This window comes from Talpa europaea, assembly GCF_964194135.1.
Source record: "Talpa europaea genome assembly, chromosome: 15".
Classification (NCBI taxonomy): Eukaryota; Metazoa; Chordata; class Mammalia; order Eulipotyphla; family Talpidae; genus Talpa; species Talpa europaea.
This window is the reverse complement of record NC_140083.1, coordinates 21,099,018-21,116,309: the sequence shown is the minus strand read 5'-3', so window position 1 is coordinate 21,116,309 and position 17,292 is coordinate 21,099,018. Positions and strand designations below refer to the sequence as shown.

The 17,292-nt window shown below is 34.2% G+C and overlaps 1 protein-coding gene across 15 annotated transcripts in view; it reads right to left on the bottom strand.

Moving 5' to 3' along the window:
* Positions 1–17,292, bottom strand: part of ATP2B1 (ATPase plasma membrane Ca2+ transporting 1) — a gene marked incomplete at both ends in the record, with an annotated part of 59,543 nt that overhangs the window by 34,475 nt on the left and 7,776 nt on the right. For 7 of the 15 annotated variants that reach the window (XM_084255449.1, XM_084255456.1, XM_084255457.1 and 4 more), the window contains 6 exons: positions 949–1,110; positions 1,856–1,894; positions 4,302–4,442; positions 8,190–8,315; positions 8,406–8,660; positions 14,598–14,795. In XM_084255449.1, the coding sequence (XP_084111575.1) occupies positions 949–1,110; positions 1,856–1,894; positions 4,302–4,442; positions 8,190–8,315; positions 8,406–8,660; positions 14,598–14,795 (921 nt within the window). The remainder of the gene's footprint in view (positions 1–948; positions 1,111–1,855; positions 1,895–4,301; positions 4,443–8,189; positions 8,316–8,405; positions 8,661–14,597; positions 14,796–17,292) is intronic. The other 8 variants (XM_084255461.1, XM_084255452.1, XM_084255454.1 and 5 more) reach the window with 6 other exon arrangements.

The following is a 17,292-nucleotide window of genomic DNA, read 5'->3' as shown; positions in this document are numbered from 1 at the left end:
CAACGGGTATACGAAAAAGTCTTTAATATCACTAACAGGAAAATGAAAATCAAAACCATAATGAGATACTTCTTCATACCTATTAGAATGTCTATTACCAAAAAGACAAGCAATAATAAGTGCTGGTAAGGAATTGGAGAAAAAGGAACCTTTGTGCATTGTTGGTGTTAATCACAGATACTCCTCAAACAATGAAAAGTACAACTACCATATGATACAGAAATTCCACTTCTGGGTAATTACTCTAAGACAAGAAAACTATAATTCAAAAAGCTATAGCTGGGCAGTCTATATATATATATATATATATATATATATATATATATATATATATCGATATAGATATATATAGATATTACTCTATATATACAGTAATAGCACTGCTAGCTGTCTTTCTACTACTCCCAGAAATTCAGGGATGAGAACATGCGGCTAATGAATTGGGCAGGTTTAAGTGCTAATTCGAACTAGGCCACTGATAAGCTAGTTGACAGAAGACACTTCCCTTTAGATAAAATGGATATAAGTCTCTAAACTGCAATGTTATTACGAAGATCTCAGTAACTCAAAAAGCCTGGTACATTGTGGATTAAACTGAAAACATTAAGAAAAATCATTTTTTTTTTTCCAAGAAAATGATTTACAACACAATATGTTTTTGGAGTGTAGGTGAACATCTCTTCAAATGAGTATTATCATACCATGCCCACCATCAGAGTATCAACAACAACCCACCACAGTCCAATGGACACTGTCAACCCATTGCCCCCACTCTGGTAACCTCAATTCTGTAGTCAGAATCTAAAACTTGAAAATATTTTAACTGCTCTCTTACTCATAAAGCAACAATTTCCAATCTTAAATGTTTCAAAAAAAAAAAAAAAATCTCTAAGTAGAAAGTTAGCATATTTTAAAACAAAACACCTTATTTTCTTCTATATATCATACCTGCTTTGCCAATCTGAACAGCCAGTTTTGTAAGCTTTCCTTGTAGAACAGATTTTTCCTTTTTTGGCAAATTTGATTTCTTTTTGTCTTTTTCATCACCATCTCCACCTTCTTCACTCTTTAAAGGCTGCATTTCCATGGCTGCACCATCCTGGGCTTTTGCTACAGTTAAAAGCAAATATAACCTTTACTACATTTTAAAGACATCTATTTATATTTTGAAACAATTTTTCAAAAGATTTAAACATTCAGGTGTGTGTGTGTGTGTGTGTATTCAGAGAAAACACGACAATGGTGACACTAGGTTGTGAAACTGCACCAAATTTGAGAATGTGTGGGAGGTAATAGGGAAATAAGGCATAAAAACAAATACAGGGTCCTTAAACTTAGAACTAAATCATTTAAGAATCAGATAAGAACTAAGTCTTATTTTTTTCTCTGTGTTGTGTTAGATGAGATTTATTCCTAACACTGTACGTCCCTGCCATATAATTTATGACCATAAAGCAGAACAGCATGTATGACCATACTACAGAATGTACATTGTGTAAAAACTCTTAAGTAGATTAAAAAAAACCCTGTTAAATATTTGTTTCTTATACATCTATGAAAGCAATTATACAATAACCAGTCCTAAAATGTCCCAAATACTTAAGATGAAAGTTACCTGTAATTGGGTTTTTCTAAATTTACTACAAGTTGTAATTCAAATCCTACTAGCACTGTAGTAAGTAACAATGCAGCAGGACTAAGGCACAGACAGGAAGAGAGGTTAATGTAAGGTAAGATATAGTGTTGATTTTCCCAGGTTCACCTATTCTACTTATGAAAGAATATAGTACATAGTAGGTATATCCATGGGTATAACTAAAACGAGCTAACCGTCCTCCTAACCTCTTGAATTTACCTTTGTTGCGATTCTCAATAGCTCCATCTTGTTTCTTATCTGTAGGAACAAAATGGGAATTAAAGCTTTCCAAAAGAAATGAATACAGCCATGTTAAATTATGCAAAGGTAGTTCACATTTCTATAACGGGATTGTTACACAATGGTGTATGTGTCTGATACAGATTAGAAAGCATTTAGCTTGTAATGATTGTCTAAGTCAATCACTCTCTAGATCTTATCCATGGGGGGGGGGGGAGAATACTTCAAAATAATTTGGGGCATTTATATGTTTGATTTTGCCACAACACTTTACTCTTTTAAATGCTGTACTAGACCCAAATATGGTACAAGAAGCTTTCAAACTAAAAATAGATATAATCCAAAGAAAGTAGAAAAGGGCAAAGGTAGAGAGGGAGAGGAAGGAATGTCACAGAAAGAACAGGCACACAGGAGAGCTTTGATGGGAATGAGAACAAAGTACTGTATAAGGATAAGAGAGGCAAACAAGGAAGAAAAACTAGAATAATCTGGTAAGAACACAAGTTAAGGTAATTCCCCAAATTAGCTTAGGTTAGGAGAAAACAGAAAGATGAAAATTTTTGGAGCAATAATTAAGGAGAGAATGAGCCTATTGTCTGAAGTACACAGTATAATATTAAAAAAATGACAAAGAAACAGCAAAGCCATTTAGCCTATTTTTTTCCCCAATTCCTCTACCAGGTAAATGATCTTCAAACTGGAAAACGTGGAACAAATATAGTCAAGAAGGAACAGATGCTCAAGATAGAGGAGAAGATAGTAAGAGAATACCTGGCTACTTTCAATGAGCTCAAGTTTGGAGAGAGACCAGACAGCCACCTTCCTGACTAACAGAACAGAAACAGATTGCCCTAGACTGCTTTTGCATAACCAACAAAGCTGTCAAGGGGATGGGAGAAGGGCTGGCAGTCCACAAATGGAAAAATGGTGTACTGTTCTACAAAAACAAGTAAGAATCAAAAAGTAGACAATGAGTTAGATATTAACTCCTGGGGATATTCTTGAATTAATAAAAACAGGGATGTAAGATCTTAGATAATATGGTGGTTACTGAAAAAGACAAAAGAATAAAGTCATAACAAACTTCCCTTTCTTTCTAAACAGGAGTAAGTTGAAATGAGCAGAGTTCAATTTGTCATTTACTACATCTTTGACCGGGACCAAGTTACCCAACCTCCATAAGGCTGTTTATTCAGCAGTAAAAATAGCAGTATTTGCATCATATGGTATGAGAAATGGGAGATAATGAATATAAAGTACTCAATAAATAGTACCACTACTACTAGTTGCCTTCCACTAAGCGGTTGAACTCAGGTGGCACATGGAGGCTGCTATGAGGAGCAGGAGAGGAAAACTGAGAATGTGGGTCTTGTTACCTGCTCCTACAGTCAGAATTTTTCAAACACATTCTTGTTTGAAGTGAAAATTTCATAACTAAAGTCAAAAACCGAAAGAACAAAAGAAATCAACCCAAATAATACTGTAATTTTGGCAAACCAATATTTTAGCAAGGCATCTGTTTCAGAAGATCTCAAAATACTGGTATGACAGAGAAACATGGGCTTACTACCCTAAGTAAAATCAAATAAATCTCGGTGGCTAAACCAGTCAGCTGCTGTCAAACTAAAGGGGGTCGGGGGGAAACACCTCTGGAGGTGAGAAGGGTAGTTCAGCAGACACTAAGAAACAGAATGGGAGGGCAATTAAAAAAAAAAAAATGTCCCTCTTCCCCCACATCCCAACTGGGTGATTCTGAGTTATCTCCCTGTGTTTGACAGAGTTTCTTAAAAGACCTTTATGGATAAACTATGGTTATCAAGTTTGCTGATGATAGGTCACTTGGAGGGACAGCATATACGATAAATCAAAATAAAGCATATCTTGATATTTAAGAATGGGTTATAAATACAAGGCAAGCAAATTGGTGTCGAATTTAAGTCTTGGTCTTATGTTCAAAATTCAACTTTGTAGGTAAGAATGGGAAATGGAATAGCAGGAAACATAAAAAAGATTAAAAGCTTAAGGAGACTAAAATGTGTTATGGCTAACAAACAAAACTACTATTGAAATAGCAAAAAAATAAGCAAAGAAGAGTCAGGATTTAATTCATTTTGCTGGTCAGATGACAGGCATTCTAACTAAAGATTAAACAGAATAAAGTCAACGGAAACATTCAAGATGTTGAATTTGTCTGGCAATGGAAAAGAAATGGAAGTATTCATTAGAGGCCCTTCTTAAACCATTAAATCTAAAAGAAAAACAATACCTTTGTTAATTCTACCACTTGAAAGTACAATATGGTTAATTAACTTTTGATAGACATTTTCATATCAGAATATCATGAAAGAAGTGTTTTTCATACCAGTTCTTGGAAAATAATTGCCCCATTTTCAAATACCAATTCTTAGTCAATGGCTATTCTTACTTTTCTTTTCTTTTTTCTTTTCATCTTTCTTTTCTTCATCTTCGCCTCCGGCTCCAAGTAAGGTAAAGATAATTCCAGTTTGAGAATTTACACCTACAGCAGTAACTACCATTCTTCCAGAACCTTCCATTACATGAGTACCTACAACAGAAAACTTATTTTTTTAATTTCAAATAGGTTTTTCCTCTTAACCACCAAGTTTCAAGCTTCAGTAACAATGTCTTTAATATAGTCAATATTTATTACACTCAGTAAATCATTAAACAAAACCTAAATTCTTATGTTTAAGATTTTAATTCTGTAACTATAAAGGGCCTCCCTGGTGGCGCAAGGAGTTAAGACACAACCTATGAAGCAATCCGTAGCCACTGCAGCATGAGTTCAATCCCCGGCCAGGGAGCAATCCACATGGCGCAGCAGACTTCTCCTGTGTCACCCACTGCTCCCCTCAGCAGTGTATTGCAGTAGATCTGCCTGTTCTATCCCCCTCTCTGTCTCTGATGAATCCTCTCACCCCCTGACACTTCTAGCCTATACCCCAGTTCTTGTATGCATAAATAAATCTTAAAAAAAAAAAAAACCATGAAAATAGGAAGACTCAAATAATCCCATAAATGTAAAGTACTTAGCATACAGTCTAGAATTTATAGTGGTTCAATGAAAGTTCATTATTTTTTATTATAACATCATCATCATCATCATCATCATCAATATTTTTAATATTTCTCTAAGAAATATATTGCTTTTACAGAAACATGCTTATAACCCAAGGATCCCACAGCAACCAAAGCCACCTTTCCCATACTTGACCCCACAACCTGACCTAACACAGGTTTTAATCTCAGCCTTCCTAGATGAAGGTATTAGCCTCTGAGCCATCTATTTCCATTTAATCTTGAAATCAGTTTTAATCTTTCAAAAATGTGATTTCTGTTATCAGTCTCTCACGGCTCAAAACCTTGTGACTCCCCTACCTATACTGCATTAAGTTCATAATCTTCACTGCGAAGCTAACAAACATTTCTAACTTTTTCATCCACTACTCTAACATAAAATTCCATTATAGAAAGCAAGGGAGCAGAGATGGGAAAACCACTGAATTCTGAGTCTGTCCATTACAACAACCCTACAAGTTGGCAGGCATTACAATTCTTATTTGCTAGAAAGTTCCTTGAGATTACACAACTATAAAGTGCAAGGAAAAGATTCAGTTCAGCTTTCTCAGAGGAAACAGGCCATTTTCTTATAATGCCAATAAGTTTGCTTATAATTCTTCAACTAGTGTAACCAAATCTCTGCATCTTTTCTCACTTGTTAAAAGCTTCCCACCCTCTCTATTCTTTTTGTGAATTTTTAATAGCTTTCAAAACCTAACTTAAAAAAATACTCAGTAAAATCCTTACAATTATAACTTATTTATTGGTCCACCACTACCATATGCACCAAGCCAATGCTTAAAGATTATTAGTTGAATAAGATCACAAAGCATAGGCAGTTACTCTAGTACTTAAGAATTTGTTTGGCTATTAATTACTGAGAAAATTATCTAAAATGAACTTTTTAGGCCTTCCTTTGATTTTTTGTTTATAAAACATCTATATTTTGAATAAGTTCTAATTCTTCACTTCTTCACCAGTGATAGTGTAAAGTAGAAATGTAATTAAGGAAAGTAAAATTAAGGATATTGAGCAAGGACTACGTGTAAAAGACTGCTTTAATAATTTTGGCTTTCAGCAGATTTCAATTTTTTATGACAAATCTTCCTTACCAGAGGTAATCGGATGTTGGCAGTTAACGTGCTCAGGCAAAGTAAATAGTTTTTGTTTCTGGCCATATCCCCATTGCTAACAAAATAACTGCTTTTAAAAATCTAAATTTAAGAAGCCAATGAATAGCAGTGAGAGATGGCATCATGAGAATAAATTAAAAATACATGCATTTCATGTCTTTCAGTACATTTTTGGAATAGGGAAATAAAAGCAGAAAAATTTTCCCATCCATATTGAGATAAAGGACTCTACAAAGTTATTTCAGTCTTTTCTTAAACATGGAAAATGTAGAGTCCTCTTAGTATACTTGGTGTTTAAGGAACTCAAGTCTACATAAATTTACCAGCCATCTCTGTTAAAACAAAAAAAGGATCAGTTAAAGATCAGTTAAAGAATGTCAACCTGAAGAATTAAGCATTATATAAATAAGATGGATGTGCATAGAAGTCCATGAAGTATATACGGCAAAGAGGCAAGAGGAGACTATTTTAGTTCACCAAAAATAGTATTCCAGTTACTCTGTGGCAGTAAATCATGATCAGGTAGCTTCCCTTCCCTCTGGAAAGATTATAGATTTTATTTGGCAAACATTAACTAGTTTCTTAGAAGTATGGTGAAGAATACATAAGTATGCATTATACTTAAATACATTATACTCATATGTTCAAGATATTTCTATTTGGAATACAAGCACACCAATGTAGAGAAAATCCAGAGTATGAATGCACTTAATGGTGAAGGATATTAAAGGTACACAAATATCAAGATTTTTGTTTGAAGAAGTCTACACTACAATTGGAACTTCCACTCTATTCTAATGGAGTTATAAATGGTGTATATCTGTATATATAATTACAATGGCTTTTAACGGTGGGATGTTTTGCAATATATTTTTGGGCACATATTTGCAGATCTTAAACAGGTAATGGTTAAACTTACATACGAGTCCTAAAGTTGTGATTCTAACTTACTGAACATTTGCCACAGACTTTGGTTTCTGTAAAATTATGTTCAACTGATTAAATGTAAGTGTATAGAGAAGAACCAAAAGATTAACTGCCCAGTTATTAAATAGCTAAATTAAACAGGAATCGCCTTACATTATATATAACATTAGCAATCTATTAGTATCTGATAATGATAGAACACAGCAACATTTTGCCTCCTCCAAATTCTAGTGCAACTTAGCAAATATATTTAAAACAATTATTCTACAGACAATTCTAAATTAAGATTAGAAACCTAAAAATCAGAAGTTAAAGAACTGGAATACTTTTGGTGTCAAGCTGTGTCCTGGCTTCCTTTTATTTAGTATTTTACAAGACAGCTTGTCATTTTCCCCATATTCAGTACATTTCATTTTCAATCAACCTTAGGTCAAGCTAACACAATCAGACTGTTTTAAGAGTCTCCAAGCAGACACTCATTTCCCCATTTTAAACAATACCAGAATGTATACAAAGCTTTCCTTTTTCCTTTTCAAGACATATCTAATCATGTGCAAATTTAATCCTGCCTAGCACATATGGCACTACTTGAGGACCTACTGCTGATTAATACAATCTTGGATAAGTATCTCAGACTCATCCCTTAGTAGAAAAATGAAGTAGTTGGATTAGGTAAAACATTGAGATTTTAAAAAGTTCTTTTCAAAAATCCTATCCTTTGTAAACCATTGTAGAGAGTTCCTTACTTTGCTTTAAACACAATTGTTCCTTAACTTTATTTCAATGGTTCTTCATAATAAATGTGATAGAGAAAAACAAAATAATTCAATAGTTATCTCTAGGCTTACATTTTAGTTCTATCATTATACTAACAATAACTAACAACTGATTCTTAAATCTTTTGATTTTTTGGACAGGTTCCTCATTTGTAAATTATAGCTCTGGATTCAAAGATAATAAATGTTAACTTTAATGTTAATGTTTGGTAAGCTCTCCCTGCCAGCTTACTAAAAAAAAAAAAAAAAATCTCTCTAAGCTTTACAGGAGTAGAAACTAACATAAAATACAGAATATTCTTCACATTATTGACTCTCAGAGAAACTGTGTTTGCTAACAATGGTAGCAATAGTTGTGGAAAAAAAAGAGTTCAAGGTTATAAAAGAAAGTTATACCTGATAGAAGTAAGGGATCCTTATCTAAAGACTTCTTAACATGATCAGATTCACCAGTCAATGAGCTTTCATCAATTTTAAGATCATTGCCTTGAATAAGAATGCCATCAGCTGGAAGAAGATCACCTAAAACAAAGACCAATGATGGGTTAACCTGTAAACAAGAGTAAAATAATAATCCATCTACTGTTAAGATGTACTGTCTTTCTTACTCACCATATTTCACTTGAGCAATATCTCCAACAGTAATGTCAGCTACAGGTATCTGAATAACCTGACCACCCCTGATGACTGTGAACTTCTGTTCTTGTTCAATTCGACTTTGCAAACCTCTAAACTGTTTTTCCTTACTCCAGTCATTGAAAGCTGTTACTAAGACCACACAGACAACTGACAAGAGGATTGCAGCTCCTTCAATCCAACCAGTTTCACCTTCACCTTCTTCTTCTCCAACAGAAACTTCTCCACAAACTATTTAGAAAGAAAATACTTATTAAAAAGGATTCTGAACTGATGGCAATGGACAGGTAGTAATTACCGTGTTTGTATATCTCGTTAATTTTACTTACAGCTATGAAGGCTTTATTGAAATCAAAGCATTTCATAATGACAACAATGCTTATTACGTCAATTTCAAGTTCCCAACCGACCAGTGAAGATTTGCACCCTCAGGATAAGGAGGCAGTTTAGGGAACTACTTAACAGCAAGGCCACTGGGGAAGATTAAATCTTAGCCCCAAGGCAAGTTACTTATTTTTGAGACTTAGTTTTTTTATCTGTCAAATTAGGATACCACTACCTACCTGGGAGTGAAAGGATATCTGTGTGAAGTACATGGTAGCTGAGACATCCTTTGCAGTCAACAAATGGTTAATGCTATTAATTATTACATACATTAAAAAGTCAAGCATTACTTGCTCCTAGGAAGCATGCTTATTCATTCTATCAATTTACTAGAGTATGAGCAAAGCTTGGCTTTTATAACATGAATAGTTAAGTCAAATGCTACTTACTAACTCAACTATTTGAACACCTAACTCTAGGTACCAGGCATTATTTTAGGAGCTAGGGATAGAGGAGTAACTATGACACACAAGTTCCTTCTCTTTAGGGAATCAATATTCAGACTGGTAGATGTAGATGGTATATGAAGAATTCAGATAATAAAAGATAAATAATTTCTTATCTCATCAAGTCTGTAAGAAAATAACACATGATGATATGAGTATCAGATGAAAAAGAGAGTTAATTGTGGTTGGATGAATAGAGATGGCCCCTCCAAGGTATCCAGGACATCTGAGCTAGGAGCTAAATGATAGAATGGAAGGAAAGAAACCATCAAACAGTAGGGTCAATAAATGGTGAGGAATGAATGGAACAGTGCTTTTTGGACTTTGAGTTATAATCTAGCTGTGAATCAAATCAATTCAGTAGCTCACTGCCAGCATTTTGAAAAATGAAATGGAACAAAACAGAAATGTTATTACATCTCGCAATGGTTAAATATTGCTTCTTCAAAGCTTACTTTGGTTATTAATAAATTCACATGAGGGGATAAGTTCTTCTACGTTCCTATGTAAAGTTATTTTTTATTGATGCTTGATGTGAAATATATTTCACGGTTTTCTTCGGTCAGGCAAAATAGGAAAGAGAACTAATCAGAAGAAAACAATGAGGTAAAATGAAAAATACTGGAAGTGATTAAAGCATATTCCAGACTAGCAAGCATGAACTGAAGGGAGGATTTGTGCAGTAAAAGTATTGAAGAAAGATTCATCTGGGAGAGATACATGTAGAGTAATGAAAAGGAGAGAAGAGAGAGACTGGACTAAGACACACTGGAGATCAAGCAGAGGGATGATGTAAAAAATGACAAAAAATATCCTGAGGACCATCAATAGGATCTGGCCAACAATGGATAGAAGGCACCTTTTTCAAAGGAGGTTAACAGAATGACCCACTGAGAGTGCCAGGCCCCAACCAAATACTAAAACTTCTATTTTAATTGTACTAATGCTGAAAAAATGACCATGTATCAATGCATACAATAACCAGTTAGGTGAATTTATGATATACATTACTTTAAACAAAGCTGTAAGGACAGAGTCCCTTATTACTCCATTCTTTGAACGAGACAGAGCAAGTATATATTCAAGAAAGGATAAAGGTTGAAATACCATGTTGACCACTGTTAACAACTTGGAAACAGCTAAAATACTATTTTCCAAATAAAGTTGTTTAGTGAGTTTTTATTTCATTTGTTAAAAATACAAAAATGCAGTACTTTATTATAGCAATGTGCAAGAACAGAATGACATCAGAAGATGGAGTTTATCAGTTATATTTCAAAAAAACTTTTGCATAACTGGTGGACGGGAGTAAAAATATGTATCACAACTTAGTGAATACAGTTCTTTCACTTGGAATAATTTATGTAATGTCACTGAGGGTTTTTTCCCCCAGCTGTGAGAGATATAAAAACCAAGTTCTGATATAGACCCAAATCAGGTTAAATGAAGACAACAGAGTGCTGCTGAATAATGTATATTCTATCAAGCTTTCAAAAATGATGTTTTATGGCTACTAAAAATATCAATATTTTAAATTTATTTCTAATATTTTAACTTCTACTTTTGTATATGGCTAAAAAAATCCTGTAATTATATCAAGTGATGTATTTATGCATCATAAATGCATCATTTGAAGATAAAGTGCCCAGGATTTTTCCTGTTAAGATAAATAACCAGGGGCCTCCCCGGTGGCGCAGTGGGTTGAGCACAGCACTGTGGAGCTGTCTGCGGCCTCTGCAGTGCAGTTTCGATTGCCATCCAGCCAGAGAGATACCCACATGGAGCAGCAGACCTTTCCTGTCTCGCCCGCTGCTACCCTCAGCAGTGTTTTCAGTCATCTGCCTGTTCTGCTCCCCGCTCTGTCTCTGGTGAATTCTCTCACCCTCCCACAACCCTGGCCTGTACCCCAGTTCTTGTATGTATAAATAAATAAATCTTAAAAAAAAAAATAACCAAAAAAGTTTAAAGATCAATGCAACAAAAGTTAGAGGGAAAGGAAAATATACAGATAAATTTGGAATGATTCTGAAATAGTAAAATATTTCTAGAAATTAATCATGCTCCTATTGATGACCACTACAAATTTTTAGGGAGACGTAGGGGAGGGGAAAAAATCCCTAAATCAAAGTTACACATTATGTTTTTTAAAAGAATTTTAATAATGTTTTCATTAAAATATAGGTGTAAATATAACAATACAGATCTAATTTACCAAAGGTGTTTCCAAGTAAATCGTAACTATATTACAAATATACTTAGCTATTAATTTTAAAATGAAGAAAAATGGTTTTTATTTATTTAAAGATTTATTTATGCATACAAAAACTGGGGTACAGGCCAGAGGTGTGGAGGGTAAGATGATTCACCAGAGACAGAGTGGGGAACAGAACAGGCAGAATGACTGAAATACACTGCTGAGGGGAGCAGCGGGCGAGTCAGGAAAGGTCTGCTGCGCCATGTGAGGAGCTCCCTGGACGGGGATCGAACTTGTGCTGCAGTGGCTGCAAACTGCTTCTTAGGTTGCGTCTTAACCCCCTGCGCCACCAGGGAGGCCCCAGAAAAATGTTTTTAAGTTTCTTAGTTTTAATTTAGAATGGTATTTAACTTATATATATTTAAAAGCTCTTTTGAATTCTCAAAGCTATAAAAATGTAAGGGGGATCTGAGACCAAAAAGTCGAAGAACCACTAGCATTACACTAGTGAGTAGATTTATTTATGATGTGGATTATAGTGCTTATTTTCTAATCAAACAGTACTAGTAAGGAATTTTCATAATTTAGATTTCTGTGAATTTAGTTTTACAACTAATGGGTTTTCTCTGAAGCATGTTATTACTTCTTAGTATTTTTTTTTTTTTAAGATTTATTTATTTATACAAGATCTGAGGTACAGGTCAGAAGCGCAGGAGGATGAGAAAATTCACCAGAGCCAGAGCAGGGAGTATCACAGGCAGACAGACCAAAGACACTGCTGAAGGGAGCAGCGGGCGGGGCAGGAGAAGTCTGCTGTGCCATGTGGGGAGCTCCCTGGCCGGTGGGGAATCGAATCAGCGCTGCAGAGGCTGCCGACAGCTTTGCAGCACGGCATCCAACCGCTGAGCCACCAGGGAGGCCCATTTACTTCTTAGTATTAAAATATAATATGACCATATAGAATACACTAATCAATACACTAATAAATGTTTAAAAATTCAGTGCAAACACTAACTTTTCAACATCAGGCAAAACATCTTTCTATATTTTAAGTAACACCACCTAAAAGATTTTGAATTTTTTTTTATAGCACCTGTGACATCGAGAGTCCTAGATTATCTTCCCAGTAGGATTTCATACCAGTATTTCTTTAAGCAAATTTTGGGAGAGGTCTGTAACTACATGCTACAAATGAAGTGATCCAAATCCTAAAAAGATTTATCCAGACCTATTAGTAACAAAATCCATGCCAATCTTTCTTATAATCTTGGAAAACTTGAAAGTAGTTAAATTTTTCATAATCTAACATACAATTCTAGATTGCCAATTCCTAATAGTCTATCATGATAATTTTGGTAAACTGAACACTAAAGAATTTAGCAGTATATAGCTAAACATGGTATGATGTTCCTTTTTCAGATTTAAAAAAATCTCATTTGGGTCTCCCCTGGTGGCGCAGAGGCTGAACGCTGGGCTGAAGCTGCCCACAGCCTCTGCAGTGCCGGTTTGATCCTCGGCCAACGGCGAGGGTCTCACATGGTGTGACAGACCTCTCCTGCCCCGCCTGCTGCTCCCCTCAGCAGTGTATTTCATCGGTCTGCCTGTTCTGTTCCCAGCTCTGGCTCTGGCAAATTCTCTCACCCTCCCGTGCTTCTGACTGTACCCAGTGCTTGTATAAATAAATAAACAAATCTTTAAAAAATAATAAATAAAAAACACTCATTTATACCACCCCTCATAGCTACCCATGCATGTAAACACACACACACATTAGCACACAGACATATATAAACATTTTTTAAATCTGGGAGGATTTATAACAAAATGGTATTGCAGTTATCTCTAAGAAGTGGGATTTTCAGAGAATATTATTTCCTTTGGATTCTTATCCTCCTAATTTTTCTACAGCAAAATATGTACTGCTTATTTAATAAAAATAAATAAAAGCTTTAAAGATAATCTGGCTCAATACTGGCTGCCTAAATCCCTTCTTATCTACATAAGCGATTCTTAGATAATTTTGCCCTCTATGTGAAACCTGAAAATGTTTGGAGACATTTTTGGTTGCTTCAATTAGGGTAAATGGTACAATAAACCTGGCAAGAAAAAAATATGGTAGTGCAAAATGTCAAGTATAAAGCACCTAGAAACCCTGATCAACAATGATTTCAGGTAAACTGGCTTATTCTGTAACCAACTAGCTCAAGAAAAAAAAGTTTTCACTTGAATTTTAGGCATGAACTCAAGTGAAACTATTTAAGGAAACCATTTAAGGAATTATTTTAAATGATTACCTGAGTCAACTTTTAAGAGTCAGAGTTAGCAAGCATTTATTAAACACTTCTTAACTTGAAAGGCATAAGAATGAAGGCTTCACAAACAAAATATTTTGGTGTGTCATTCTTCTGACATATGAGATACTACTTGACACTCTATAACTACCTAAATATAGAGATCAAAACACAAGGTAGTTTTCTTAATACTTATAGAAGGCATTGGGAACATTCACTTTAAATATTTTATTTAAGAGAAGACATTATTTTTTAGTGTATGTGCTGCCAAAGCAAACTCAGAAGATATTAAAAGAGAAATGAAGGACATAAAAAGGTGCAAGAAAAACAGTCATTTATAGCTACAAGTTAAAACAGATTTTTCTATAATATATTTCTATAATATTTATTTTGTAGTATAGATATTTCTAGACCTTCAAAGGAAATTATAATACATCTCACGGATCTGAAAAATAATAGATTGAGGAAGAGAATAGAATTTTGCTTTCATAATGACATTTGTGAAGACTTTCCACAAAACCCTCAAACTGAAAACTGTAATTACTTAACAACAGAATTCTAAAGGATGGAGAGACTGAAGCATAGAACACATCACATATATGGCTTGATCCTTGCCATACACACAGGATGCAAACCTGTGTTTTGTCCTGCTTTAAAATGGAGAGATTATCATCTCGTGGGGTTGTTGTAAAACGTATTTAAGTTCATATATTTAAAAATCTATTATAGCACTATCAGAATGGTATCCAGCATACAGCAAACAGTCAATAAACACTATTATTATCTATTAAATAAGCAAGCAAGTTGAACTTAGTATCACACATAAAAGTGACCCCCTGCCCCATTTACTTACGTGCATTATCCCCTTCTGGAGGTTGATAAAAAGAAAGGCCCAATGATACTATGGCTGCAATTTCTAATATAATTAAAGTGACATCTTGTAATGCTTCCCATACTAACTGAAGAAAGGTTTTTGGCTTTTTAGGAGGTATAAAATTCTTTCCAAACACTGCTTGTCTTCTTTCTATATCTGCAGGGTTTCCACTTAAACCTAATAAGAAGAAACAAATTTCAGTAAACTGTTTTAATACTTACAAATCGAATATATTTTATTCGGAATACACATTCACGTGTACTTTAAATTTCAATTCATAGGACCCTATCAAAATGGTTTAAAGAATATTTTAAATGTATTAATGAAAACTGGATTGAGATATTCAGAGCCTAAAAATCATTCTTGTTTTGTCTGTTTGTTCTCTTTGATTACTTTTAGCAAAATGAGTGAGGTGCTCTGGTAAACATTCTTTTTTGTTTACACTACCTTATACCATTATATGTCCATTGCAAGAGACCAGCACTGATAATGACAGTTTGATCACTTTTATACTAGAATTAAGTATTTCTCTAACCTTTATTTAAAATGTTTCCCCTCAAAAAATACAGAAAGACTTATATAAAGATATTTGATTTACTTATAAGTAACTTTAAATAGTGAAAGACTTTGATTTTTCACTCTTACTGAAGAACAATGAAAAATTAATCTACTTCGAGTTCTAAAAACTTCTCCACAGAGATATATGCTGTACTTGTGCAAGTCACAAAACACAGAGAATTTAGGATGTCCTTTCTTTCAAGTTTTACTTTTCGGATTCATTTCCAATTGAAGAAATGCTACTGACTGCACCTACTGTCACTGTAAAAGAACAAGTATACTGTCAGACAAAATATTTCTTAGTTGGAACTAGACAGCTATGAGGAAAAAAGAGTTATACTAATTTTGCCTTTCTTTCACCCTATCAAACAAGTCCTCCTCTAATTTAACCTCAACCGATCCTGTCAAACTTAGACATATCATAGTTAGCTAATGCAAAATATGCAGACATACACATTATTGTGGAGGATATGAAAACACAGCCGTGACAAGTGCTATTTTTTTTTCTTAGTCTGTTCAAGAATATTAAAGACAGGGTAGAGACACTAGAATATGAATTTTAATTCACCATCAATTTAAATTTATAATTATTTATTAAGCTTAAATATTTTTTTTTAACAAGAGCTCATTTCTAACAACAGGTGACTAAAAGTTCTCAGCTTTAAGTGTTTTAACTACTAATTTCAATGCAGAGGCAGACATAGAAGACAGAACAAAGAAAGTTGTTAGAATAAATGAAATTGTAATATAAACACTTAAAATAATTATTTTTTTAAATTTATTTTTATTTTTTATTTGTTTGTGGGACCCTCCCCTGTGGCCAGGGAACGAACTAGCACTGTAGAGGCTGCAGGCAGCCTCGCAGCCCAGTGCTCAACCACTGCGTCACCAGGGAGGCCCTGAAAATAATTATTTTTAAAATAATTATTAAAATAATTATTAACCACACTAAAGATAACAAAAGGATTCCAGAGAAAGTTTTCACTAGCAACTGTAACAGTCACTCCAGTGAATGGTTCAGAAGGCATTTTAAGATTCCTGATGACAAACAACTCATCAACTCAAAGTCATCAACTCAAATCTTCTAGAGTTGCAGGCTCTGAGACAGTCAACAAAAAGAAAGGGTGGTGGTAACTGTGATTGGGAAAAACAACACGAGAAAAAAAAATTCTAAATTATTATTTCAAATCCACACAACAGTTTCTCCAAAGTATAGGGGCTATGCCCCCCATTCACAGATGGGTGCTGTTGGGGGAGTCAATGTGGTGAGCTTGCCAAGAAACAAAATTTGTTTTAAGGAACTATACTTTGAGATATTCTAAGACCATGTGCTTGTTGCTTTTCAAATTACATGCCCTTTATTTTACAGAAAGACAATACGACACAATGGATAGTTTTTTTGTTTTATATTCTAATGCCCCTTACTAGCAAGACATTTTTTAAGTCTTCAATTTTGTCTAAGAAATTTGTTTGAAGATATTGGTTATACCAGTTTAACTCACATTAAACAGAGCCTATGATAAATTACCTATGTATAAAACCTGGTAGTTTTAAATATCACCACTTTAACTATAAAAATAATTGATCAAATCTTAACTTACATTGGTTATAACATGGAAAATATTTGATGCTAATGCGGCAAAGATAAACAGCTAAAGGTAGCTTAAAAATACATCTTCGAGGTGGTTAAGGAAGTGAAAAAGCAGTAGGTCTTAAAGGTGGTTCTAATTTTGCTAAACTTAAGTCAAGAGTTTTGCAAAATAGTCTGTTCTCTCACATATATTTACTGAACATCTCAATGCTTCCAGGGACTGTTCTATATATTAAGTCAGTGTGAACAAAATGCATCCTACATTCAGCAAGTTTATTTTATACTGGAGGGAAAGACGTAAATAGACAATTGAAATAATATGGAGAGAGGATTGGCATTTATTTTACTTTCAGTGGAAACCATGATGTTTTAAAGCAGGGTAGTAATAACTAATCTGCCTTCTAGAAAGCTCATTTAAATTGTTGAGAAAAGTAAAGAGTGCAAAAGTGGATGAAAAGACCAGCTACCAGCTGAGAGGTTGTCAGTACAAAGTAAGAGATGATGACGGCTTTTAGAAGTGGAAGC